The 27,683-nt window shown below is 42.8% G+C and overlaps 1 protein-coding gene across 1 annotated transcript in view; it reads right to left on the minus strand.

The window, feature by feature from the left end:
* Window positions 1-359: 359 nt before the first annotated feature.
* The window catches only part of LOC108879766 (5-hydroxytryptamine receptor 2A), a 52,916-nt gene continuing 25,592 nt past the window's right edge, over window positions 360-27,683 (minus strand). The window contains exons 2-3 of the mRNA XM_051069253.1: window positions 22,284-22,484; window positions 360-4,616 (exon numbers count right to left, since the gene is read on the minus strand). Of these exons, the coding sequence (XP_050925210.1) occupies window positions 3,754-4,616; window positions 22,284-22,484 (1,064 nt within the window). The 3' untranslated portion in view covers window positions 360-3,753. The remainder of the gene's footprint in view (window positions 4,617-22,283; window positions 22,485-27,683) is intronic.

Raw genomic sequence — 27,683 nt, forward strand, 5'->3', positions numbered from 1 at the left:
AGAAAAACCATTGAATGAGAAGGTGTGTCCAGACATTACTGCAGAAATTAAGCTTTGTTCTATATCTACACACATTTATTCATCTACTGAAGAGGTGAATAAATAAAACTCTTTACTCACTTTATCTCCAGTTTTTTTTTTTTTTTTTACTTTCAAAACAAGGAAGCGAAAACTGTTTCATACAGTTGACATACAAAAGAAATGTGACTGTCACCATCAAACATCAAATTCCAAAACAGACACTACTGTAGTTTAAAAAAAACAGCTCCAGAGTTACGCTGTGGATCCAGAGTACTTCAGCAGGAAGGTGTTGATGGTCCTCACATCACTGCAACAGCAAACAGAACTACACACAGACAGCAGCTACGTCGTCTCAATTAATCCATTAAAAAACCCAAACTGGGCCTGGTAGCTACCAGAATGAGCAACACAACAAAGGCTAACAAGATGGTCGAACCACAGTCCTTCACCCACCACAGCTGCACTTACACAGATACAAAGATGGCCGATTCAGAAGCCTTCAAAATTCAGGGTTTCTTTTACACCATGGGTTTTAGTTTGGTGGGTTTCAGGCAGTATCATCATGACACGGTTTAAACAGAACAAACTATCAGATGACAGCATGGCCATTTGGCTTTGCGGATTTAGTTTCTATCTCATGAGCAGAGACAAAACTGTTTTAGAAAACCAAACTCAGTTTTCCGATGTTTCAGAAGTTAGATATTCAGATTTATTCCACTCTCACGTCTGTACAGTAATTGTCAAGCTACAGCTACAGCTGGTTGGCTTAGCTTAGCATAAAGCCTTGAAATGTTGTGTCATTGATCAAAACAGGATGTCCAAAGACAGAATATTTACCCCTGTAAGAAAATATCAAAATCAGGATCTAATATGACATCCATTCAGGTCCTGTTTACACAACAACAGTTTCTGTAAACCTTTGTGGTGGTTTGGCCTTTCATTCACACAACAGTGTTTTGGGACCTGAAAACACAAACTTCTGAAACCAGAGAAACCAAGTTTCCAGAGTGTAATCTTTATAAACGCCACCCTTACTGTCACTGTGAAAACAGCCATGTGGAAATAGAACAGCAACAACACTGGTGGACTATGTGTTTGTGCTGCAGACTCAATCAAATTACATATTAGTATACTACTGCATTTTCAATCATTTACATAGATCAGTGTGCATGAAGTGTGTAGCATTACGTGAATGCTGAACGTTTTAAAATGCAAAGGAAAAGCTTTTGAGTTTTTAACAAAACTGTTGTTGTGTAAACAGGGCATGAGTTGGCGGTTGATGACCTTGTTTGTGTTCCATGTGTAAGATTTGAGCAGCTTCCCAATTATTCGGAGCTGAAGAATCAGACTTTTCTGTTTCTATGTAAATGCAGGTTGTGACTCAGCAGGTAGAAGAAATTGCATCGCTGCTAAATGTTTCTGTAAAGCTAAAAGCAGACGCCTGCTGATTTTATATTTCTCTTGTATCATTACAGTTGCAGCATCGCTGTTCTGTGAGCCACATTTATCCGATAGTTCCTCACCTGCTGTTAACAGCAGCTGTAATGATAAATAACCTGGCTGCTGCCTGCTTTGACCGAAAAAACCTTTTACCAGTCACTCACACTTAGTGCAACATGCATCAAGTCCTTCTTTAACTTTTAATATACCCTGAGCTAGCTTTAGCCTTCTCATTACATGTGAAGAATTCTGGTCCAAGATGAAATAGCCACTACTTCAAAAAGTGACAGTGATATGATTTGTTGTAGAAAATTTTAACCAACTTCATTACATTTTAAAAAGGTTTTTGGCTAATAACATTATAAACCCTCCTGTGAATGGATATTTAGCATCTTGGAAATGAACTCTTCATTACATTCCACTTCCACCAAAGGAAAACTTATGTGCAAATTTGTTTTTTTGTCAATTTTTTTTCTTTACATTTAACTTTTACTCCACATTAATTTTCTTGTTGTTGTTGCCTTTTGGTTTTCAAGGCTTTTCTGAACATGGTAGTCATTGTGCAAGCCATGGATGTACTAACAGAGTGTTGGAGAGTTGCACATTTTTCACAGTGGCCAAATACGGTACTGCAACAAAAATAAATCCCAGGTCCCAAATTGCATTTCCCTGAAGATATAAAATATGTCTGTAAAACTGTTGTCATGACACCTCAAGGTCAATTATTACTATTTTGTATCATGAATGAGCTAAATATTCTGAACGTTAGTTTAGTGGCGAGATTCTGCGAGATATTGTCCTGTCTGAACTGTATTTTGGACCAAGTCTATATCTAATCTGAGGTCCATGGCTCAGGTCTGAACACACCTTGATAATACATCCATGGTACAAACCCACCATCATGAATTAATCTAGCTTCTGTCCTATGTCCAGATGATTCTCTCTTTAGTCTAATACAGCAGGTCTAAATTATTAAAATGATATTTAAACATGTGGCAACCAGATCATGTGTCACTATGTGTAAAGACTGCAGAAAACCCTTGATATTTTGTGCCAATGTGCACTGGTAGTTTATCAAGAACACAATAAAAAAGTGCGGCAATGGATACATTTGCATTTAAATCCTCATTTTACAATCTTCATACTGCATCGTAATCAGGAACGATAATTCTCCTTTCACTTGTGAAAAAATCTTTTTAACCTCAACAATCATGTACATTTATTCACATATATCTGCACAAAATACAAATATAGATTTATTTACGTTGTCTGTCTGTAACATCGTCACCCCCATCACCATCTGCTCTCAGACATACTATTTGTTCTTAGTGTTGTTATTTTCAACAGAAAACACAGAAGCAGCAGGAGCCTTTCCTGTCTGGAGTCCCGGTGCGTCAGGCTCATCCTGGATCTCCCTCTCCGACGCTAACATCTGATAAGGTGGCAGGAAATCCAGTCTAATCCCTGCTGATCCACCCAAAGGTATGATGGGAGGTAGAGGCCACCTGACTGAAGTCATGGAGCCAGTGAAATGAAGGGGGAGCTGAGGTCACTGCAGCTGAGCATCCATGGAAAATGAAATTATGGGAGGAATCTATGATTTTTTTTACCCCTTTGTCTGAAGGGTCATTTGCAAAATGGGCAAATTATGTCTTCTTTTGTAGTGGATATACCCGAGAGTGTCTCATATCATTTACATGGACTGTGCCTATTCCTGTCATCTGGCTCTCAGACTGGATGATACTGATAAATTCAATATCTAGTTGTTGTTGTTGTTGTTTTTTAAAGATTCTCAAGTGAAAAAAAAAAAACATTTTCTGGCAGTGAGAAAGCTCTGAAACAGCACTAAGACCAAAACCTTGTAAAGACTTTGAGGGATTTAAATACATGAAACAAAGCACTGACATTATTTTGGGGTAAATTGTTATCAAAAGGTGTTTTTGTTGTAATAAGGAAACTTTATGCAACTGATCCAGACCCTGATGATGAGGATCAGAGGCTGAATGAATCTGAGGACAAACCCTCTAAGGTTGCTTTGAAAGGAAAAAGTTTATATCATTTATAGCTCAATTTGCTTGAGGGATTGGGACGCACATAACCTCTGAAATCCTGACTGGGAGGCACTTTGTCTTTGGCACTTTGACATTAAACCTTGAATCCTTTGCTCCCAAGAAAGATGTGACCGCAGAGGTTAAATGTGACAGTTTAATCTCATCCACGACTTGCATGGGATCAAACCTTGAAGCAGGTTTTTACTTCTGTTTCTGTGTCAGTCTGTTCTGTCAGCCACTCTCACACACAGCTTTCATCTTTATCTCCATGGCTTTTGTCCGGCCTACACATCTCTGTTTCCTGCCTGGGTAAAGAGCAATCCCTCACCTCACCACAAGAATGCGCTGTTCCATTTCGTAACTTCCCGATGTCGCCCAGGGGCAGCTGGGTGGAGTTGTAAGCCAGCGGCGGGATGGTGTTCACCAGTATGAGCTGCAGAGGTTTCTTCTGCGGCTGGTACTGGCAGCGGATGTAGCGCAGGAAAGCTGCACGGTATGTTTTATTAAACAGTGTGTAGACCAGCGGATTGACTGCTGAGGACAAGTACCCGACCCAGACGAAAATGTTCAGCAGACCTCCCATGAGTCCTGCATCGCACACCGCCGGGTCACACACCACCACCAGCACATTGGTGATGAAAAATGGACACCACATGACCACGAATAGAAAAAACACCACCCCGAGGACCTTGGATGCCTTCTGCTCGTTGCTGATCGACTGCATGGTGCGGCGTCCAAACAGCGAGCCGGTGACGCTCCCGCGGGCGCCTCCCAGGCCGCCGCTGCTTCCTCTGCCACCTGCCTCACGGCTTATCGAGCGTCTGAACAGTTTTTCAGAGGACAGAGAGGTTTGCGGTAAGAAGCTCAGGGTGAATGTTGTGCTCCATTTGGGCCTCGGGACCAGCTGGTCCAAGCAGAGGGTGGCTTCATTCTGCAGGGCGTTGATGGTCAGAAAATAGGTGACGACCATGATGGTGAGGGGCACAAAGAAGGCCACGAAGGAGCCGACCAGCACAAAGTTGTTATCTGTCAGCAGGCAGCTGCCATCTTTGAACACCTTGGAGTGGTCTCTGAGTCCCAGCACAGGAATCGGCATGGAGATCCCTGCAGACAGGAAGGAAACAGCAGAGAGATGAGAGCAGAATTACAAACTGAAAACAGTTTCTGTGATTCATGTAAATATTTGTGGCTGTTTGTGTGTGAGAGCAGATTAGAGCAGACTGGTGAGAGGAAAGCTGCATAATTTTCCTCAGTGGTGGAGGAAGCATTCAGATCCCTCTAGCAACCCAACAAAGTAAAAATACTCAATTACAAATGTTCAAAACTTTATTTGAACACTATTTCATTATAACTTTATTTCACTGTATTATGAGCCATAGTTTCTTTTTATTGTTAGATGACCGCTAACTCTTGTAACCATGACGATGAAGGTCCCTGACACATGCCACCATAGGGACAAACAACCTATATGGCTGTGAAGGTTGGAGCACATGTTTTTTCCAGCAGACAGTCCAGGTACAGTCCTGTCTACTACAGCACAGTATTTTGACACCACCCATTCACTTATTAAATGTGTCAGATTAAGTCTGAGTCTAGAACTCTTTATTTTGTCTGTCTGTCAGCATGTGGGAGGAAAGTGCCTCTACCTCTTCTTGCCGGCAGCCTCTCCTCTGTGGGTTGAGTGTGACTGTTTCTCCTCTCTCTACAGCTGTTCCACTTGTATTTTTGTCCTCTGTATATCAACTCCTTATCTAAATTTCTCTGTTGTTTTCTCAGTGATGAAGGGAGGAAAGACGTCGCTTTGAGCTGCGATCTCTCTGCTGGTGATTAAATAAGGTTTCCTCTGCTTAAATTCTCATTTTTGTTGTTGATGTTCTGCTTTGTCTCATCCATATTTTTGTAACCTGCCTACAGCAGCATTTACAGTCTGACTTTAAAATAAATCTGGCCCCAAAAAAAGTTGTGGATGTTGGTAATACGCTGCATATCAACAGGACCGAGGTGGAAGGAGATAAACTGAGCAATCTCCCTCACGCCGTGTTCTCATTACCGGCTCATAACAAACAGGAGGAGGTGAGAGAAAGAGAGAGAGCGGGGGAGAGGAGGAGGGCACCAAGGTTGGAGACTGACAGACACAGCGAGGGCGGACAGAAATGGTTGCTGTGACGTCAAGAAGAAAAGTCAAAGATGGATAATTCTCATTAAGACTCGTGGTCTGACAGAAAACCAGATGGAGTGGGTTCAGTCTGAGGCGCTGTAGGCTTCACTGCTTCTGGACTCATAAACAGATATTTGTTTTCCATCCCACTCTGCCTCAGACCTGTTTCTCAGGTAATCATTTAGGTGTTAACAATGACTTAATCAAGTAAGCCATTCATAATGAAAAAGTGTCAAACATTGTCTGATTACGGTTTCTATGACGTGAATATTTATGTTTTTATATCATTGTGAACTGAACATGTTGTTTAGATTGAATGATTAATCAGTGGCAGCCTGAGGAAGCACACAACATCACAACGTAGGGCTTCTTCATCGAGTCGTACTGTCATGTCTCATCCATCGTTGAGTCCGTCCTCACCTTCTTGTATGTGCAAACTTGGCAATAAAGTCTGATTCTGATTCTCATTGTTTTCCAATACTAAAGTAGCAGAAAGGGTAGATAGCTGATAATAAACATGGACCCAGAAGACCAATAAATGAATTAGATCTGGTGGATCATTTGTGGACTCATGTATGACTGCCATGCAAATATATATATAATTTGTGACTGATTTGCAGGTGGTCTATTCAAAACTATAGCAGTCAGAGAGCCACTGGTGAACACAGTGCAGCATTTAGCAGCTGAAAGCCAGAGATTTCCCTCAGGAGGAGGAGGAGACCAAACACAGAGCTGAAACAGAGGAACACTGGACTGAGACTCATCATTAGTCTTGTTTGTTTGGGTTGAGAGCCTTTTGTCATGGGGCTGGATAGCAAACAGTGATCCAGCCTGTATCCAGTCATAATGATTTTTCATTTTCTGTTTTAAACAAAACAAGTTTGACATTTCAGGTTTGTTTGGAATTAACCTAAGAAGACTGAAGGTAGTTAAATTAGTATCTTTGACATTTGCAGAAACTAACATATTCACTCTCTTGTCAAGAGTTGTGATATCACTGTCATGTCTACATATGAAGCTACAACCAAAACCCAGTTAGCTTAGCTTAGTTTAGCATAGCATGAAGACTGGTAACAGAGGGAAACAGGCTCTGTCTAAAGGTAATGAAAGCCACTCTCTGTAAAGGTATTTTCAGTGTGACGCAGATAAAGAGCGGCTGGTTCTGGACATATTTTCAGGATGTTGGTGGAGGACAGTTTGAGGTCCTGTCCTGTAGCTTCATTTTTTATAGACAGACATGATATCAGTTTAACTCTCGGCAAGAAAATGTCAAATCTATTTTCCAAAATGTCAAAGTGTTTTCTTAAATAATCAGCCAAACGGACACCAAATCCTGCCACCTGCAGAAAATTCAGACCTCACATTCCCGCCCCCACACTGTATGATTGACAGGTGATGTCCGGGCAGAGCAGAGACACCATGGTGACAAGAGCCATCAGACCCTGAAACTCAAGGTCAAGCACTGTTTTGGCATCTGCTGTGCTGTTATTAAAACTCCTGGGTGATAATGTTCTAAATGTCGAGGTGCTATCAGGCTCCTCGTTACCAAATTAAATTAGGAGGGTGAACGCAGGCTGTCTGCTGTGGATGTGTGTGTTTGTGAGTGACTAGTTACCGTGGCCATTATATTCACCATTACAGTCTAACGGTACTGATGGACAGAGAGAGACAGAGAGAGAGAGAGAGGAAGAAGACAGGAAATATCATTATTAGCCTTAAACTGCTGTCTCCTTCACATCCAGCTGATCAAATGTTATTTGTCGAGGTGACATTGTTGATTTGTGCGCCTGGATTCGCTGTGTTCTTCAGATAAAGACCCCCGAGCATCCATCACACAGAAACCACAGAAATCAAAAGCTAGTTTTTGTCAGTTTTTGAGGTCTCCCCTGTCTCCCTGATGGCACCTCTCTGCTCTAAATACATGAAATAAGAGACGGAAAAAGAAAAAAAAGGACTTGACACAAGTGGGAGAGAAGATAAAAGAGGATCAACAGAGGGGAGGGAGACACTTTAGACAGAAAGGGGATGAAGGGGAAGAGAGAGGAGATGGAGAGTCTCTGGATCTGATGTCAGATTGCAGCAGAAGGATTTAAGAGAAACGCTGCAGCCTGAACACTGATCCCACACTGTTTCAATCAGTGACACTGACAACTCTTCAGTTTGAACCAGCCAACAATGACTCCTGTAAGTGCTCCTTATTACACTGCAGTCTGTACCCGGTGTAACTCTGAGGTGTTAATTCTTTATACATATTAGAAACTACACACTGGACAAGTCCTCCAAACTAAACGGCCATACAGGGCGCTTGTTCCTGTCCCGCAGATACGACCCACAAGAGCGTGTCAACGACAAGCGTTCCGGAGTCACGGTAACCGTGACGAATACGCGGTTAATGTGTCATCATGGTAACAATCATAAACACATGGTTGGTGTTGTGGAAAGGTTTCTGTTTGATTAGATTCAAGGCCTTTTTTGCCATGATACTTTAAGACAGGACGTGAATATTACGTAGCGAAAAAGCGATGTCATTTTTTTTTCCCGGAAGTTGATTTTTCTGAGCTCTCGCACTGTGAACAAAGGCATCGCAATCACACTGTCAGAGGCTGATCTGGGTTAAACGTTTTTCATCTTTATGACAGCTACTTCATAGATGTAATAATTACTACGGCCACTAGATGTCGCTTGACAAGAGGAGGTAACTGTGGGCTGCTGCACAGACGATGTATGTGGTCGTTTTTTCCAGGATATATTTATGTATATGTAGAAATGAAATAAATAAGTGAACTCACGCCTCAAATACGTCAGCAGTGATAAACAGGTGTGCTCCAGGACCAGTGACATCACTGCTGGGTGTGGTCAGAGGTGAAACAGTAAAACACAGCTTTAATATCCTCATGACAGGATCCTCTTTAAACTCACCGCCAATGAACTGAGGAAGGTTTCTGACCTTTACCTTTCATTAACGAGATCTTTATTAAATAAAGAGAAGAATAATCCAACCGATCACAACACCAGGACGCTACAAAGACATAATTAGTGCCAATTCTGATGTCTATAAAAAGGCTGTTTTGTTATTTACATTTAAATACATGAATAATGGACTGAAGATAAGGCCTCCTTCTTACTGCTGCCTTGTTTCGTCTCTAACTTGTGATTTCACAACTCACCACAGAGGTGTGTGAGTGTGTCATCCTCTTTCAAGCTCGTTGTGTCTGTCTGGTTTTGGGCTGCTGAGGCCTGAAGAGCTGCAGTGAGGTGATTCAGACGGAGGAAATCCAACTATTCAGCTCTGCCAAAGATGAAGTGATGGATGGTGGACGCGATGATTCAGCTGGAAGATCCAGACCCGAGGCGAAAACCAGTTTAACCCAAAACCACAGTTCAGCTCGTACCTGCTGTCGTGTCGGCAGTGATTCACTCTCTGTTTGCATCACTGGGATTGTGAGGACGACTACATTCATCACCTGTCTAACCTGAGAGGGAAACACATGAGGCAAAGCTACGAGCTGAGGTGAATGATACAGGTGCATGCTGCTGCTCTGAGACTCAGCTGCTGTTTGTAGTTGGAGCTGCAGCAGTAAGTGACTGAGGTACTTTAACACCTTTAGTGACCGGCTGCTGCAAAGTGTGAAAGAGCAATATGATTAATTAGAAATGTTAATGCCACATCTAACCCATTGTTCATGCTTAAAAAACAAACTGATGGTTTCTGATGATGCTTACAAACGTTTCTTTTATCTCTGTTAATATCCCCAACCTGATGTATTTACAGTGAAACAGATAGAGATGAAATGATTAGAAAATGGCTGAAATGGAAACAGAATCCAAACCAAAGTGGGAATGTGAACGGTGTTGTTTTCACTGCTGATGAAAAAAATGGAGTAATGTTCAAATCAAATGCACATAACAGGCTAAAACTACCAGACTCTGAATAATAGGTTGTGATTCTGACCAGTTATTCAGAGCTCTCAGTCCAGAACATGTCTCACGAGGTGTTTGTTAGATTTTACTCTGAGGTTTGGAGTCTAAAACTTCACCCCTAGCCGTCTGATAAACACCATCTCTCTGCCCTGATAACAAAGATTTATAAAAAGCATTTAAAACCTACACAAACAGCCAGGCGACAAATTTACAACACACACACACACACACACAACAGCCTTTTTCTCTCCTGGTGTAGTCCACGCCAACCTGCAGCTCCTGTGTTGTATCCTGCCAGGCTGTGGATATTAGACTGAGATCACGACAGCAGCTCTGGATGGATTAAAGCTTTAATTCGCTCTCAGTGCTGAAGGACACTTTGATCACAAGTGTCTACAGAGCGGGCAGATGTGGTGGTGACGGAGAGCCAGCCCTGCTCTTTGCTGTTATTGTTCCCGGTAGAAGAAGAAGAGCCAGCAGCCGACATTACATCTATTATTGACTGTGAAATCCACGTTAACGCAGACCTGTATGCAGATATGTTCCAACTCATCAGTCCAGATGTGAACAGCAGGTGTCATTATATCAACAACTACTTTGTTTTTCTTTCGTATGTGACCAAATATTGAAGCTGCAGCCAGCAGCCGGTTAGCTTAGCTTAGCAATAAAGACTGGAAACAGACGCAGTCTAACTGTGAACAAATTGTTCTCTGATTAACATGATATATATCATTTGTTTAATCTGCTCTAAAACTGAAGCGTACAAAGAAAAATTCACTGTTTCATGAGTTATGTTTATGTATCTATATCTCTGGACTGTTCTCTCTAAATAGGCCAATGTATAACCAACCTAAAACTACAGCCTAAAACCAGGAAGTAAGTTAGCATGTTAGCATGTTAGCTCTTCCTGTTGTCAGTGTGTTTCTGGTTAAATGTCTGAAATAAGGTCTGTGGTTTTAACACAAGCTCAAGACATTTTCAGGTTTGATTCTCCGACATAAAATGGGTCAGTAAATCCCCCACTCCTGATGTTTGAAGCTTTTACGTGTCTTAAAAAAGGCGGTTGCTAACGAGTGTCTAAATGAGATTACAGAGGTTGTCGGGGACGTTAACATGAAAACCCATCTACTCACCAGTCCACCTTTACAGCCTCGTTGTGTTTCTACTCACGCTTTCTACTCACTCCACCCAGCTTCAACCTGAACTCTTTCCAGCTCCACCCAGCTTCAACCTGAGCTTATATCTTATACCTGAGCTCCACCCAGCTCAAACCTAAATTAAACCTAGAACTCCACCCAGCTTCCAACCTGAACTCTACCCAGAGCTCCAGAACTCTGCCCACCTTCAACCTGAGTGTCCCTAAACTGCAACCTGAACTCCACCCATCTTCAATCTGAGCTCCACCACAGTCCAACCAGAATTTCACCCCAAAGCTCCACCCTGCTTCCAACCTGAGCTCCACTGTGCTCCAACCTGAATTTCACCTAGAGCTCCACCCACCTTCAACCTGAACTCTTTCCAGCTCCACCCAACTTTCAACCTAAGCTTCCCCAAACTGCAGCTCACTGAACTCCACCCACTTCAACCTGAGCTCATCTCCAGAGCTCACCACTTCACCTGAGCTTCACCCACCTCCAACCTGAGCTCCACCCAACTTTCACCTGACTCACCTCACCGAACTCCACCCACCTTCAACCTGAACTTTCCAGCTCCACCCAACTCACTGACTCTATCCAGAGCTCCACCCACCTTCAACCTGAGCTTTCCCCAAACTGCAACCTGAAGTCCACCCACCTTCAAACCTGAACTCCACCCAGCTTCAACCTGAAGTCCACCCAAGTTCAACCTGAGCTCCAACCAGAGCTCCACCCAGCTGACACCAGAGTTCACCCCAGAATCTGATGTGTTTCTAATCATTTTAATGAGAACAAAATATGAACCATCTGTGTGAGTCACAACAGACTGAGCTTGTGTGTGTGTTTTTGTCAAAGCAGGATTATACATGAGTGTGTGTGCGTGATTTATAAACACAAGCGAGTACAGTATATATCTCTGTGTGTGTGTGTGTGTGTGTGTGTGTGCAGGCAGACAGACGGCTCAGTGTTTCCCAGTGGGAGTGTTACTGTGGCACAACTGACACACCAGCCAAACACACACACACACACACACACACACACAGAGTCTGTTTTCCTGCCTCTACATTTAGCAGCACACACACACTGCAGCATGTGTATGTTTATTGAGCTGCTACGTGAACAGTTGGACTCAGTCAGAACCGGAGCTCTTCCCTCTGATCCAGGACCAGCAAACCCTGCATCACAGCTCTCAGTTAATACATTTATAAACTCTATCACTGGAAGGATGTTAGAAATACAGACTACAGTTTCCAACGAGTCCTCCAACATGATCCATCGTTTGTCCCTGTCCACTAATACGACCCATAGTGGTGCACCTGCACACCTGTACAGGTGTTGCCAGTTACTCTGATTAGGTTTCTGCTCAGGGTGGAGAAACACACCCTGTAAAACACTTAGCTTATATCAAGGTGTTAACCCGTGATAACCATGTTTTCGTGAGGACGTCATGACTTAACAAGTGGATAAGCTGCTGCACAGACGACCTATGGGCTCGTCTTTTTACTGGACAGTGTTGTTCATTTGGTCTACAGCAACTGGATTTCATACTTGGTGAGTAATTACAGTCAGTTTAGTGTGGCTTAAAACAGGATGCCTGACAGTGAGGTTTGGACTCCTTTAGTCCTGCACTGTGCCTGCAGTCTGGGAGTGATAAAAGTGAAAAGCTTTATTAATGTTTACAGTTGAATAAATGTGAGCATTAAGAAAAGGAAAAGCAGGTTGGTATTACATCTTTAGTCTTTAGTGTTTATCCCACAGTTTGTATTTTTCTTCCGTCTTCTCTCTTGTGATCATTTGTTCAAATAAACTCTGGTTAAATCTTCAGCAGGAGGTAAAATAAAATAAGACCTTAGCACTGAGTGATGCATGTGTCTTCACTGAGACTCACTGAGCGGAAAAGTGAAAACAAGCCTCGCAGGAAATGGTTTGTAATGAATGTGGTTTGTGTCAAAAGACGTTTCCACTTCAGTGAATCAATATTTGTCCTGTTCCGTGTTCGACGAGCGGCGCTGGAAATTCATAAATGTGTGTTCATCCTCAGCAGACGGCAGCTTCACACTCACACAGTTTCACACATCTTGACTCACAGTTTGTCAGTGGTCACTGGGAGCTTCCTGTTTTCTACACCTGACCCTCTCTAAACCATCGCTCTCCTCCTCTTCTTCCTCTGTCTTCATCCCTCTTTCAGCCCTTTCCTGTTCCATGACTTTCTCTCTCCTGAGACTGATTCTTTAACTCAGAGTCAACAGAGCAGTAGAAACACATCAGTGAAGAAACGTGCCAACATTTGGGTCTGGATTATGTAATTCTGGAGATGCAGTGTGTGCACAAACACCCCCTCTCCTCCTCTGTGCAACAATGTGTAAGCCCTGATGTTACGTCCAATCGGATCAGAGCGTGACCACGACTCACCGCGGGAACATTAGCAGGCTTGACTTCACGCCAGGCACCACACTCCCACGAGGAAACCACAGCGCTCCTTCCTCTTGACAAACCCGAGGTGAAAACCGAGGCGGTGCGCGTGAATAAAAATTAAAAATTAACCCTAATAAGTAAACCCCCTGCCATAATCTCATTTGGCTCGTGGGCGGCAGCGTGGCAGTGAGGCGTGTTCAGGCCCGCTGTGATGGCGCCCGAGGGCGGGACCTGCTGCTCGCCACACTGACATCACATTGTTGAACTCATCCTCCTGTCGACTCTGTGCAGCTTCAGCTCGGCTGCAACACAGCAGAAGATTTTTTTTAAAGCTTTGGCCTGAAGTTATTTACAGATACATGTTAAAAACTGCAAAACAGGAGAGAAAGAATCCTGGGTTTACTCTCCTGGACCAGAGAGGACTAAAGAACGTCAGAACTCCTCTAATCACAGACTGAAGCAGGAACCAGAGAGAGAACAAAGAATACCTTCAGCTTTCAGACACATGTCCTACAGTCCAGGCTTCACTGAGCTTCACAGAACCCTTTATTTTTCTTCAGGTATTTTATTGTAGCTTTACAGCTGGAGGAAGAATATCTGCACTGATTTTACACTTTAATGTGTGATGATGTCAAGGCACTGGTCAATTACTCCTGTTTGGGAGGGACGGTTTCACAGCTGTAAATATGGTGCATAGGAAATGAGGAAAACTAAGTGTGTTTTTAGGCTCCTGACTTCACATGCTCCCACTAAACCTAATCCCAATTATAGTTTTCTGCTGATTCTCTTTATAAGCTGCTCATAAATATCCCTACACGCATGAATTAACTGAGGAGGAAAAGTTCTCAGCTGAATGTTAAACAGTCTGATGTTGCGTCAATAAAACAGACTGGCCTCTCTCAGGACTGAAGAACAGAAAACCTGTTTCCTGTCAGAGCAAGCTGGTTCTTGAACTGGTTCTGTTCAGGATTCTCAGAACAGAGCCTCTGCTGTGGCTACAGTGTTGATTCTACTCAGAGGTATAAATTAAGCATGACTCTACGTTGTAAGGTTCCTCGAACCCTGCGACTCCATTACTGTCTGACTGAACCGTGCATCTTCACCCTCGCATTTATTCATTCATTCAAAATGTGACTATCGTGATTATTATTCCCGGTCCCGCCCACTCCTGTTGACTTTTATTCCCGTCCCAGTCACGTGATGAGCAGTGAAATTGATTCCCATCATGTGACTCCTCGCCTCTAGTTTCCACCAGTTTTGAGCAGAACCACTGTAATCAAGGATGCACCGTTAATGGATGTCATTGATCACCATTCCTCTCATCACTTCTCCATCCTCTCTGTCCAGCCTGTAGAGCAGGACATACCCACTGATGTTGTCACAGTTTGCACCTGAAAACCTGATATTTTTTGGTTGAATGGTTCAAATTTAGGTGGGTGAACTGGAACAGAACCCACCTCCACCCTCCTCTCCAGAGTCCCATCCTCTAGTCAAGACCTCTACGAATACCCAGCTCTGCCCCTGTCACCCTGTCACACTGTTCTACCTGTTCAGTCTGCGTTAAAACTGTTCAAAGATTTGTTTTACTCTTTGTCTGTGCACCCTGACTAATTGTGCTCCCTACACTATAAGACTATACTCATTAAATTGGGTTTAATTACTCTTTGATTGCTTTCTCCAGGCACGTCAATATCATTAGGTGTACAGCGGGATATATTGAAGCTTCCAAAAGAATCACATGCACAGTTTCCCAGTTGTAATTATAATTTGATTTATTCATGTTTCCTAAATCATGTTCATATACCAGAAATCTGCCACAGCAAATGTGTTTGAAAGAAAGTTAAAAGAGCAAATTACATTCTCTGTCTACATAAGTGAATGTGTTTTTAATGGACGTATCTGAAAAATACTCTCTGACATTGTCCTTTAGTTTCCCCACAATGTTTACTTGTACATGGCAACTGGAGCAGGAGTAATCTTTTTACAGCAACTCAAAACATTTTGGTTTTAGGTTATTAAATATTAATATCACAAGACAAGACGTGTTTACTTTTTCTCAACCATGACCTTTCTAATTTTAATCCAAGCAAAACATCCTGGTGCATTTCAGACCCAGCAACACCCTCAAACAGAAACTGGTTCATCCCAAGGACAGGACACTGAGGCACAAGCTGAACAACCTTGTATATGCTGTGCAATGCAGTGAGGAGCCCTTGGACCAAACAACCACTCCACAGGCACATGGCACAACACAGGAGAGCCAGCTCATCAGGACTCAGCTGGACATCTGCATCTGAAGGAGAAGGGTCACTCTCTGATGATACTAATGCCCACATCTTGGACAAAGAAGACAGATGGAGGAGTGAAGGAGGCCATCGATGTCCATCTGGAACGATCATTGTTAACCAGAGGTTGTGGCCTATGACAACAACTATCAGCCACCTGTAGAGCTCCAGGTGTCATGTGGTTTGCCTACATTGCCACCGTCAATCCATTGGCTGTGGGTTCCCATCACTCCATGTTGTTCTGCTCACTTGTAGCATGTTTTATGGCAGTAATCCATTTCTCTCGTCTTTCAGGATCTTTGGGAATCCAATAAAATGCTCTGCCTTTTGCTTGCTTTTCATAAATCCAGCAGGCGCAGGTAGCTGCTAGCAGTGATATGTCTGGCAGTAATTTGAACAGTGCACTTTCCTGATAATACGTCTGTGTTTTGATTCCGACTATCACATGTCAGGATTGAGTGACATAAACTACTGGAGCTCTATTCACACCTTGACCCATGTGATCCTAACTACTCACATGATGGCAGGGTGGGTCAGCGACTCTAAGGATCACCTCCAAGGTGATCACCCCACCAAGGGTTAAATATCTGGGACTCCACAACCAGCCTTTAGAACTAATGAAGCCTTTCAGATGAGGGTGAAATGTCCTCAAGGGACAAAAGAAGTTCCCTTGACTTTAACACTGAAGACGCGACCTCCATTGTTTCTTCTGTAAAATGAATGGCAGGACAGAGAGGCCATTTGGCTACTGATGAACTTTGCTGCTGCTTAATTTTACATTTGGACTCAGGCCCTTAAACACACAGGAGCCTCTTCAGAGAAAGCTCTTGTTCAGCTTTTATTTGTGATCTTCAAAATAAATCTGAACTACACAAACCTACTGAGTACAACCTGTTCTACTGAGCTCTGTGATGAGATTAGAGCAGGTGAACAGACATAGTGACTGTGTGTTGTTAGCAGCATCAGGTGTAGCCTCCAGGTGAGTTGTGACCTGCTGCCACCCAGACAAAACTCAGAACACCATTGTCCCTGGCGTCACCAGTCACCTTTAGTGTTGTTTAGTATTCTTTCTGCACGCTGCCTCAAATATCAGAGCTGAACACATGAGCTGTGGTGTCACTTATCTCTCTCTTTAGCTGGGATAAATATTATCCATCCATCTCAGTTTAATGCCACATTTGTTGAACTTTATTGTACCAGTGATGTTTTTTTCTGTCTGCTTCTGCTTTGCATGTTTCAATTAGTGCCTGTTATTTCAGCTCTGTGTTAACATTAATATTTCCTATTTCATTGTTTTGCATAGCTTCTGTTTTGTATATTTTAATTACTTCCTGAAGTATTATAATTACATCCTATATGGTCTTAATTTTCTAACATAAATAGCATCTTTTTTTTCTTTTATCGTTGCTCTGCAGCTTTACATAACTTCAGTAACTTTGCTGATTTTAAATAATCTGTCCCAGGATCAGAGACAAATTAATGTATTAATGTGCACTATCCCCGTTAAATCAATGAATAAATGTTTTTACCATTATAGTTGTTTTTCAGTTCCCAGTAGATAATTATATCTGCACTGCTTCCTCATCAGTTAAATGGCTGCAGAGGAGCTGGACGACACAGTTAAACAGTCTCTCCAGAAGTAACCAGATCTCAGAGAAATGACATAACTGCTCTTCCTTACTGGGAAGAGAAGATGACATGTAAATGATGAGCGAATCGCAGCTATCGTTGCTCTGGATCTGGAGTAGGAAGGAAGGCTAAATTATCTACGTGCTGCTCCAGCATGACTTGGTGATCAGTGGCCACGGTGCAGAATGACAGATAATGAAGTGGAGGCAACAGGAAGCAAACACAGAGCTCAGGGCCAAGGAGGATCTCAGAGGACAAACTCACTCCAAACAAATTAGTGCCTTTTGTTTTCGGTCAATACAGTTTGGAGAAAACATACTGAGTGCACAAAGGGTTACTCAGTTTAATGAAGGAAGGAGTTGTACGGAAGATGTTTACTGTTTGTCACTCCGAGCTGCTCCACCCCACCTCTGACTTTGAACATGTTAATTAGACTCATTATAATGGTCCTGTTCTATTGAAAGACTTCAGTGGATTCATTTTTAATTCCGCTACTCGACTGTGTATTACAATACTACCGGAGTGTGTTACGGTATTCATATGTTACTACCACTCTCAGCTCAAACTACCTACAGGCGAAGTTTCTTTCTTTCTAGTTTTGTTAGAAAGCTCAGGTCAGGTCAGGAACCATTTCTGTTGTGGGTCCATTTGACAAACAGAGAGGGAAGGGACCACCGATGTATTTTCAAAATGGCGGCTGAGAAAGGAGGGCACATTGTCGGCACCAATGACAACATAATTTCCACGTTGCATGAAACGGGCCACACACAAGAAAGTTTGTTTTTAAGTCAACCGAGCAAAACAACTGGTGGATATTTTGGTGGGAAACAGTCGTCTGTTGTCATCAAACAGAGACGCTGTGAAAGACTGGGGATAAGGGGAGGGAAAGAACAGTGCATGGCTGATTGGGAATGAGGAACAGGTGTGTGTTGATGAGAGGAAAATGTGGGGACATCTGGTGGCTGGATGAGAAAATTACAGGGCTAGAGCAGGAGTCTCAGTGCGCTCCTTTTACGTAGGTTGGAACTGGAAGTGGCGTCACCTCCAAGTTGTTCCAGTTGAGAAGAAGAAAAACATGGAAAAGAAAGCTTTTCTTGCTGTTGCTCTCTGGAGAATCAAAACAAATCCACACTCCTGAAGAACACCTCAGAGGAGGAGGAAGGGCACGAAGATATCTCTGTTTTTAAGAATATTTCATTGTGTAGAAAAACGTTTTGTCATTCTGTTACCAAAACACAAAACTGACTTAATATGAAACAAACAGGTATAAACAGTAAAATTAGAGTGTTCACTACTGTTGACGTGAGTAGCAGCCATCTTGAATTCTTATTTCAGGGTTGGTGGGGTTGCTCTGACTTTGAGTTGGAATTCCAGCTTCAGTTGAAACTTCCAATTAGGAACTGAGAAACTGCGACTTCTTAGTGCAACTGGAACGCACCATTAGGTCGCACTTGACCAATTACAGCGGCAGTTGGATCATAGAGATACATTAATGGAAAATATTACAAGATGAGGTCATTTTTTATTTCCATTTACGTGTTATTCTTTAAGTGGAAGACACCGTGACGAGCACCCGAAAGGCCGACATGTATAAACAGACCAGATTACAGAAGCAGGACAACACCCAACACCATTAATGTTCTTGGTGCAGAAAGGTTTTGTCCCGCGTCTTTTTCTTCCACCATTAGACTTATTCAGCTGTTAAACACAGTGAATTTCATGCTGATGCTTTTTCTCTGCTTGTTTCTGGTTGGGATGTTTTATTTAAAACTCATCAAGACAGTGTCCTCTCATGACCTCCCTGTTGGCAGAGGAGCGAGTGAGGTATATCTAGGTTTCTTTTTATTGTTGATGTTCACAGATGCTTTGTTGTTCACAAAAAAAGTTATGTGACACTTTATTCTCTGACAGCAGAATTATTGAGAAACCAATCAATCCTTCAGTCACTTGCATTGTCACATTTGTTGGTTGACTTGCAGCAGCTCTGGCCTGAAGGTCTGAATATTCTCTTAAGTTGTAGACAGTAAAAACAGTCTCTCATACAACAAACTCACACTTTTGTTGTTTCTGACAGTTTCTCTGGTTCATGATGAAGTATTGATCTCATCTAAACCTCTCTTTATCTAATCATTGCAGTTTTTGTAAGTCGTAATGTGTTAATCTGTTCGACTCAGTCACACCTGACTCACTTCTTCTGGCAAATGAGACGACAATATCACCCCTTCATTTTTATTTTAACTAATAACCAAAAAAAGCACTGGACGGACATTTTCTTCCTGTTCTTCCCTGTCTCTGACTTGTTGTGGATTCATTTTCATCACTGTGAATTCTGACCCACTCTGATACTCATTGAATTTAATGATTCAGTCAGTTCAGTCACTTTTGTGTGAGAGGAGGATTTGATTTTGAATGTGTCTTGACAGGACCCAGCAGTCTCATCTCTTTGTGGTTGTTTTGAGCCCAGCAGTGCTTCTTTTGTCTCTCTTTTGTGTTTTTGTGGTTTGTTTTGTGTCTCTTTGTAGTTTTGTGTCTGTCAGTGGTTCTTTTGTGTCTCTTTGAGGTCGTTCTGTGTCTCTTTCGGTCACCTGCTGAATGCCACTAAAAGAGACCCAGAAAGTTTGTAGGTGCTGCTGCTGGTTCAGCAACATTAGGCCCATTCAGTAATCTAATCATGCAAAGTGACGTGAAATTAATTCAAAGTGACATTTCTTAATAACTTTCCTCTGTAATTTATCCTGTAGGTTTGACATTTGCGTCACTCTGCTGAACAAACTGCTGCTTGTGTTGTCTCTTATCTTTTAAAATCAGAATAACTCAGTTACATCTGCTGTAAATCATTAAGGAAACCAAACAGCGCTGACGTCGAGCTATAATGTTCCTGCCATCCATTAATTTGATAAAATCTCAGGGCTGGGCGCACTGCCACCTGGAGAAAAGTCAGCTTTTCTTGCATTTCTCATCTTAATTAGCTTAGTGTGAAAGCATACCAACTAACAACGAGGAAAACAAATCAATTAGATGGGAAAGTGGAAAAGTTTTTGGATACAACAACATCAATCAAACAATAACAGATGGTTTGTTCTTGCAGATTGCTTACTGAAATGTTATCAGCTGAAAGTGTATGTATGATTTTCATGCTGTTCTTCATTTTCCTCCTTGTTTTCGACCAGTGAGTGTAAATAATGGCCTTGCAGAACTAATCTGCTCTGTACTCGTCTCCCCCACCACCTCCATCACTGTGCGGCTGCAGGCCTTCGTCTGCAGCCCCATCATTACATTTCCTGCTCATCTAGGTCCATTGACCTGAGCAGCTGGATTTCAGCCAGGCAGGCAAAAGCCAATTATCAGGAGCTGATTGTTCCCTCGCCTCCATAAAAATGATATGGAGTCATAAACGTCACTTGTGTCTTGAACACAGGAAAATTGCATCTCATGAGGACCTGACTGCCTCCTGCTCGCCTGGTTAGTGGGTCTGCTCTCTCCTCTACACTCATTCATTCAAATCACACAATGAAAACCTTGTTTCCAAGCTGAAACTCAAACTAACTTTCTTTTTTTAGGCATAGAAACACCTGACTTCTGTGGCTGTTTTTTCCCTTTGTTGGATCACTGTGATTTGCTCTCTATGAATACACCTGACCAGTGTTTGACAAAGTTGGACACCACTGTGCTTTACTGGCTGTGAAAATCTTATATACCAGTGCACTGTTTATGCTGCTGACTGAAGCTGGGTTCACACTAAAAGATGATCGGCCAATTTTTGCCCCCTCCCAATCAAAGTCAGCAAAAGCCTGATTATCCGATGGTTGTAAAGATGATCTTGTCAGATTCTCCTGTGGTGTGAGGTGTGTTCAGACTGATTTTACCCTCCCTGATCGGAGCAGCTCTGATAGATATTAAACATGATCAATATTTCTGATCAGAAATCCTGTTGTGTGGGGGAACACCGAGGAGAGCCGAGCATGCTCTCTGTGGATTGTCACGTGGAATGCAACGATAGCCAATCAGGAAGCAGCTGACTGAAGACGGAAACACAACAAACTCGAGACGTCGGCGTCCGCCATGTTTGTTTCCTCTGACGTGGTCAGATGTGGAGTCGTGAGAGTCCAGGCTCTGGTTGTTGGCGGTGAATCTGTTAGTGTGTGGTGTGGCTGTGTTGGTCTTCTCTCTGCACATCACACACTATAAGAACAGTGAAATCTGACATTATCTGTCGTCACGTGTGCGCTCTCTCACATCGTCATCGCCCCTGTATGTCTGCAGACTTTCACATTGGTTGGTGTTTATATATAAATCTCTCTTTGGGTTGGTTCTTTCTTCTCTGTTACATAAATGTGTGAAAACCAAACTTCTCGTCTATGGTGCCTTCCATGCAAAGTTACAATACAAAAGCGATGCAAAAGGAAATGATAATAATGAAAAATAAGGGACCTGGTAGAATAGAGAGACCAGTGAAGCATAGAGGAAGAGGGAGTAGAATAAAATAATATAACACAGAGACTAAGCTAAAATCTTTCGTTAGACCCATGGGAGGCAATCAGCAGGGTCGTGAACACAGTGGCAGTTCCCTGTGTGAGCCAATCTGTTTCCTCTGAGTCTTTAGCGGCGACCAACAATATCCGAGGTTTAATCTGAGCACAGCCTTCAGAGAGTATCAGCAGAGAGGCATGAATAGCTCATATCTACTGGCCTGCACTTGTGTATTGGAGTCTTTTCTTTTTAAATCTAAAAAAGCTAAGTTTATTAATTTATAAAACAGAAAAACAGCTTCATTTAAAGAGCAGGTATTCCTACAAACACGTGACTTCAGTCTTCACCATGAGGCCAGGCTTTAAAGAGCCGTTTTATTTGCCTGTTTGTATTGTTTGTTTTTGCTGCTCATGCTCACATCATACCTTCCTCCAATCTGAGGAATCTTAAACACAGTACGCAAACCTTAGCAGTAGCACATTAATCATGCTTTGGATGCAACAAGTGGACACTGTATTGTGAGAGCAGGTGTGTAGAAACACCTGATTTCTTTTCAGCACAGTCACAGAAGAAGCAGCTGCTGGACTATGAGGGGATACTTCCTGAAACTGAATAAAACTGCACTAAACTGTCAGGGCTAAGCCTGCCTGTAACAAGCTGTAAAACATGAACATGATACCTCAAATATCAGCTTAAACACAACATAACCCAACAACACCAGCGGAAACAAATGTTATCTGTGAGTGTGTGTCCTTACCCACTGAGATCGTCCACACTGCCATGATCTTGATGCGAGCCTTGGTGTGAGAGTTGAAGCGGCTGTGGTGGATCGGGTTTCGTATGGCAATGTATCGATCCAGAGAGATGGCGCAGAGGTGCATGATGGACGCCGTGGAGAACAGGACGTCCAGGTAGATCCAGATGGGACAGAGGTTAAGCGGCAGGGGCCACCCGTAATCTGCAGGAGATGGGGGTTGGGTGGAAAGATGAAGGGAAGTACATAAGTAAAATAGCTTTAAACAGAGAAGAACACTGCAGCCTGAGCCCTGGATCCTGATTGGAGAAGGCCCTGATCCAACCCTCCAAACAAATGGATGCAATTTGGGGACCAAGATTATAAAAGCTTGGCCAGTTTGTCATTTGGTGGGGTTGGTAACCACAGCTAGCATTGATTGATTATTTAACTCTGTAAACTCTGTGCATTAACACAGAATGGGCCACGTGGTGTGGCTTTAAAGAGGAACTGATAGTTCACAGTTTTAGAAACACTCGGAACAGGAGGACTGTTGTTGTTGTTTCCTTGTTTTAAGCAGCATCCATTTGCCTTGTTTTACATTTGTTTTATTGGTTACACTAATTTTCAAAACTCTTATCATAACACCTGTTTCAAAAAGCAGAAGATTTAAGACTTTAAGACTAAAACCTGGTCACATGAGTGAAATTTATCTTCATCGACTAGCACCAAGCTGCCAGAACTGAAGGATTCATGAAAATGTGAATTACAGTAGCTGGAGAACCAACCAGGGAACATGCTAATCAAATCAAAGTGGAATCACTGATGTATTATGACCTGAGCTTTTTCAAGCCCCGTTAATAATGTGATGCAACTATATATGAACATTATTAGTATAAGGTGTTCTTAGATTCTTTTTGTACTGTTCATCTGTATTCACCCCTCTCGCCCCTCTCCAAATCACCAGGCTCGACACAGATACAGAGACAGAGGTTAGACGATGACTGTGTATCACCTGTTTGCTCACTGAGTTGTGTTTGTTTTGATGAGGGTCTGACAGACACAAATAAAGTGAGAACACTGCATGGATCTAAGTGTGTGGAGAAATGTTTCTGTCACTGCTTCCAGCACATTAAGAAAGAAAAATTAGCAAAAATCATGAGCATGAATGGACACTAATGACATGCTGGAACAACATTTGTTCTCGTCTTTGACTGTGTTGGTTTCCATGTAACTGGAGTCTGTAATAAAAAGCATTAGCTGGGCACAGTGATGGTTTTCATGGACTCGCTGCCTGTTTCGTAGCCTCTAAAAAGCTAATTACACAGTGACCACACGGTGATAAATGGAATGAGTCATACAGATGGAACACGGCCAGCGGCTTTAAAACAGGCTTCCAACTGAGAGCACGCTCCAGATACATCCACACCACCTGAACTGCAGGTGAACAGGCTGGAACTACGCATCCACACACATGTTCACCTTACATATCACACACACACACACACACACACACACACACGGCCGTCATGCTGCTCCTACAGGAGCCATCTCTAAATATAGTTGGTCTTGAAACCACTCAGCTGCCGATGGAAATGGCATTACACAGCATCATGAGTATTAGCAAAACAGAGGCAGATAGGCTTTTTATGTTCAATATATCAAAGAGAGGCAGATTTATTTATAGAGGCCATTTCTTACACCAGGCAGTTCAAAAGGATTCACACAGGTGCAGGGTATTAAAAATCACAGATAGAATCAGAGGGGATGAAAGAAACATAAGGAAAAACTACATTTCTCTACAGAGAAAACCATGAAAACAGAAACAGCTGGAGGAATGAAAAATGGAGAGAGAACCTTTATACGGTCCAAAAATAGTAAAGTTTGTCCTGAGTGTGGCGCCAAACGGGTTCTTCTTCTGTGACCTTTAGACTCAGATCGTCCAGCTCATCTCTACGCCTGGTTCAATCTTCATCTGTCATCGCACACAAAAGACTAAAAACTTTAAAATGTCTAAAGAGGTTGCTGTTGAGGTTGAGTCTTGAGTAGAGGTTTTCATGGGTCCAATCAGCTCTGCAGACCTGAGACAGCATCCTGCTTTTTCATTTTACTGCTGTAGGTCTTGGGTCTTTGTGTCGATACGTCTGATACCTGAGAGGATCTGAATGAACCAAAGTGTTTTCAACCGTCTCCACGTCTTTTGAGCCTCGGGCTGTGTCCGTTGGGGCGTCTTCTTTGGTAACGCTGTCGCTCGGGTTCTCGCTTTCATTTTCGGTGGTTATTTTTTTCATTCTTTTATCTCGCTCTGACTCCTGACGTGCTGCTGTGCATGGCTGCAGGAGCCCAAACTTCAGCTCGTGTGCTGCTGCTCCTACTCTCTGTGCTGTGTGGGTCAACCTAACCACATGATTGGTTTGGCGCCACGTTCTTCTCTTTATCATTGGCTTCTTGTATTGTCTGTCAAAACATGGAAGGAATGAGTTCTGACATTGTACCAACCATGTCTTATATTTCTATCAAAGAAGAAGAAGTTATTTTGCAGCAGTTATCGTTATGGTTTTATCGTCCAGCTCTAGATGCAGTCTAATGATCCTCAGGTCTGTTCAGGTGGGATCTGGCTGAGCTCAGGTCCCCCTCAAATCAGATCTCTCTTTTTTGAAAATTGATTTAGAAACCTTGGGATCCAGTTGGTTTTTCCATGGGTCTGTTTTGGATTGGGTCCAGATTTTGGGATCTGTGACGACTTCCGAATGAAGCTGAATCAATGAGGGACAGTAAACCATGCTTATAGTCTCAGCACACGGCTCAGCTGTGGATCAGAGAGCTAACACAAGCTGATGTAAACATACAGGAATAATAGTGAATCGTCTGGTAATAGTGAATTCAGACTCTGTGTCGCTGGGAGATTTTTCAGGGCTGAGGTGTCGCCAAAAAATAGCAATGGAGCTGAGTGGATGAGAGACAGATCATCACGTCATATTCAGGGTCAGGATGAAGTATTTAAACCCCCCTCCTCCTTCCTCCTCCTCCTCCTCCATTCGACAGGTGAGGGACGACCTGATCCAGACTTTTATTATTTGGGAGGAGATGACTCATCCGTGTTGCTCGGTGTCACCATGGACACCAGACTCTGGGCCATCACCTCGTCCTCCTCCTCTGCTTTCCCCTTTTCCTTATTATTTCTCTTCTCATTGCTTTTCATTCCATCGTCCTCCTCTGATGGTCATCAGATTGGTTTTGTTCTTCCTCTCTCTCTCTGTCCTGCTCCATCTCTTTCACCATTTTTCATTCGCTGGTCTCTTATAGTCTCTCTCTCCCTTTCAGCCTCATTCAGCTCAGCCTCTCTTTCTGCTATTTTTGTGCCCTCTACTGTCGCCTGCATTTGAGTGTCCATTCAGTCCATGTTTAGTCTTTTGGAACCTGAAAGACTTCCTCCCTGATTCTCCTCAGATGTCTCTCCATCCAGTGGGCTGAAGAGAATCCGTTAGCTTCCTGAGCAGAGACAAATCAACTTTATGACTATTCTTAGAAATCATTAGTGTTCTCGCATTCTCAGTATATTGTATGTTGTAGGCCCCTGCAACAGTGAATTTGCTGGTACACAGTAAATTTCCTCAAGTGTGACTCAAAAGATGATGGGAAACTACATGAGGAAGGTTCCAGCCTCCTCATCGCTCCACACAGATCTAAAGCTGCGATGATAACACTTTTTGCAATGTACACGGTTTTGACTCATGTCGTTTCATCTGAAACCTACAAACACAGGAGGGGTGGTTAGATTCCTGTCTTGTTCTCACCACCATCAGTGAGGTTTTCTTCTGGATTCATTTTACTGTTTTTATTTGTCCCAACACGACTTCTGGCCTCATCTGTCATTAGCCGGTCTCACTCACTGTCACTGGGTTTATTTCTGAATCACCTGGTTTGTTTTGATGCAGCTGGAGTCCCTGATGAAAACGCTTGTCCCTACTCTCTGATATGACCCATAAGAGTGTTGGAGCCATTGGAACGTGGCTACCAGAGCATGCTAACAATAATAAACACAAGGTTAATGTTATGGAACAGTGTCTGTTTGGTTTGGTTTAGAGGAAAATTGTGGTTCTGGCTAAAATTGCTCGTGAAAGAAACAACAATAATCATCAGGTTCAAACAGGAACTGAACTCAGGTCTGTTGTGTGACAGTCCTGTGTTTGATTGACCCAGACAATTCACCACAACCTCCACCTAGCTCTGACTTGATCTATTCTATAGACCTCATAATTAGTACAGCCACTAGATGTCACTTAACAACAAGACGTAACTTTCTGCCGTTTTTCATTCAGGGTTTTTTTTTGTGAGCAAATTGAAACTGCACGTAGAAACAGGTGGATGGAAACACACGGTCTCTACATACATGGTTTCAAGCTTTTCTCGGCTGCAGCATCACTCACACAGAAAGTGAGAAGAGTTCACCTTTCTATCCATAAAAAAGCTTATAGTTAGGGCCTGAACTCTCCGGTAATTATGTTGCTGTAGGCCTACACTGCTTGGGGATTTCCCATGATGCACCTCTCCCCTGCTCCAGCTTTACATATTCATATTCCATTAACACATGTCACTAACTTGATATTTTCCAGCTCATGTAGTTTTGTGCTCTTTTCTCTCTTCTGTCGTGTTCTGCAGGTAGGAGCTGGTTATTGTTGTTATTGTTGTTGTTGTTGTTGTTGTTGTTGTCTCTCTCAGATAGCCATCCATCCTGAGTCTCCACTGTTGCCTTGTGCTGCTCATGCTGGGAACTGTTGGGTAAATCACATTATAAAGAGTGTGAGGAAGCACTTCCTCCATCCTTAAGTCTTTACTGATTCTTTTATTATCAGTTTGTGTTGATATTCTTTTGGAATTCAGTTTACTTCTTGATGTGTTGGTGCTGAAGGAGGACACATGCCTCAGCAGTGGGCTTTGTATGGGGAGTATGAGTGGGTTGGTTCTGAGCTGTGATTGGACGACTGCTGGGTGAAGGTCAGCTTTGTCCTGGAGCTCCGACCCTCCAGTTTGAACTGGAAAGGCAAACTCTCAGGTTTTATATTTATCTGAGTGGAGTGTGTTTTTGAAGAGCAGAACCAGAGCGGCTTTCAGTTAATTTTTCTCCTCATGTCAAAGGTGTGAACACCTCCCTGCCTGCACCAGAGTCCAGACCAGAGTCCAGAGTCCAGACCTGCTCTGTAAGAAAAGTACTCTGAGATGACTTGGCACTGTATAAGTAAAATCACATTTGACAAAGCCTCTACATGTAAACTTTCATGAGTTTAACTTAAATAATCGGCTGCACGGACATGAGGAAATCCATTTAAAGTTAGAGGTGATAACGTGCATTAACTGTGTTTGTGTGTTCTGCCCACAGACCGGCACAAAGAGAAAAGACATTTCCCCCTGAGGGACTGTGAA

Source organism: Lates calcarifer, unplaced genomic scaffold, assembly GCF_001640805.2.
Source record: "Lates calcarifer isolate ASB-BC8 unplaced genomic scaffold, TLL_Latcal_v3 _unitig_729_quiver_737, whole genome shotgun sequence".
In the NCBI taxonomy this organism is placed as follows: domain Eukaryota; kingdom Metazoa; phylum Chordata; class Actinopteri; family Centropomidae; genus Lates; species Lates calcarifer.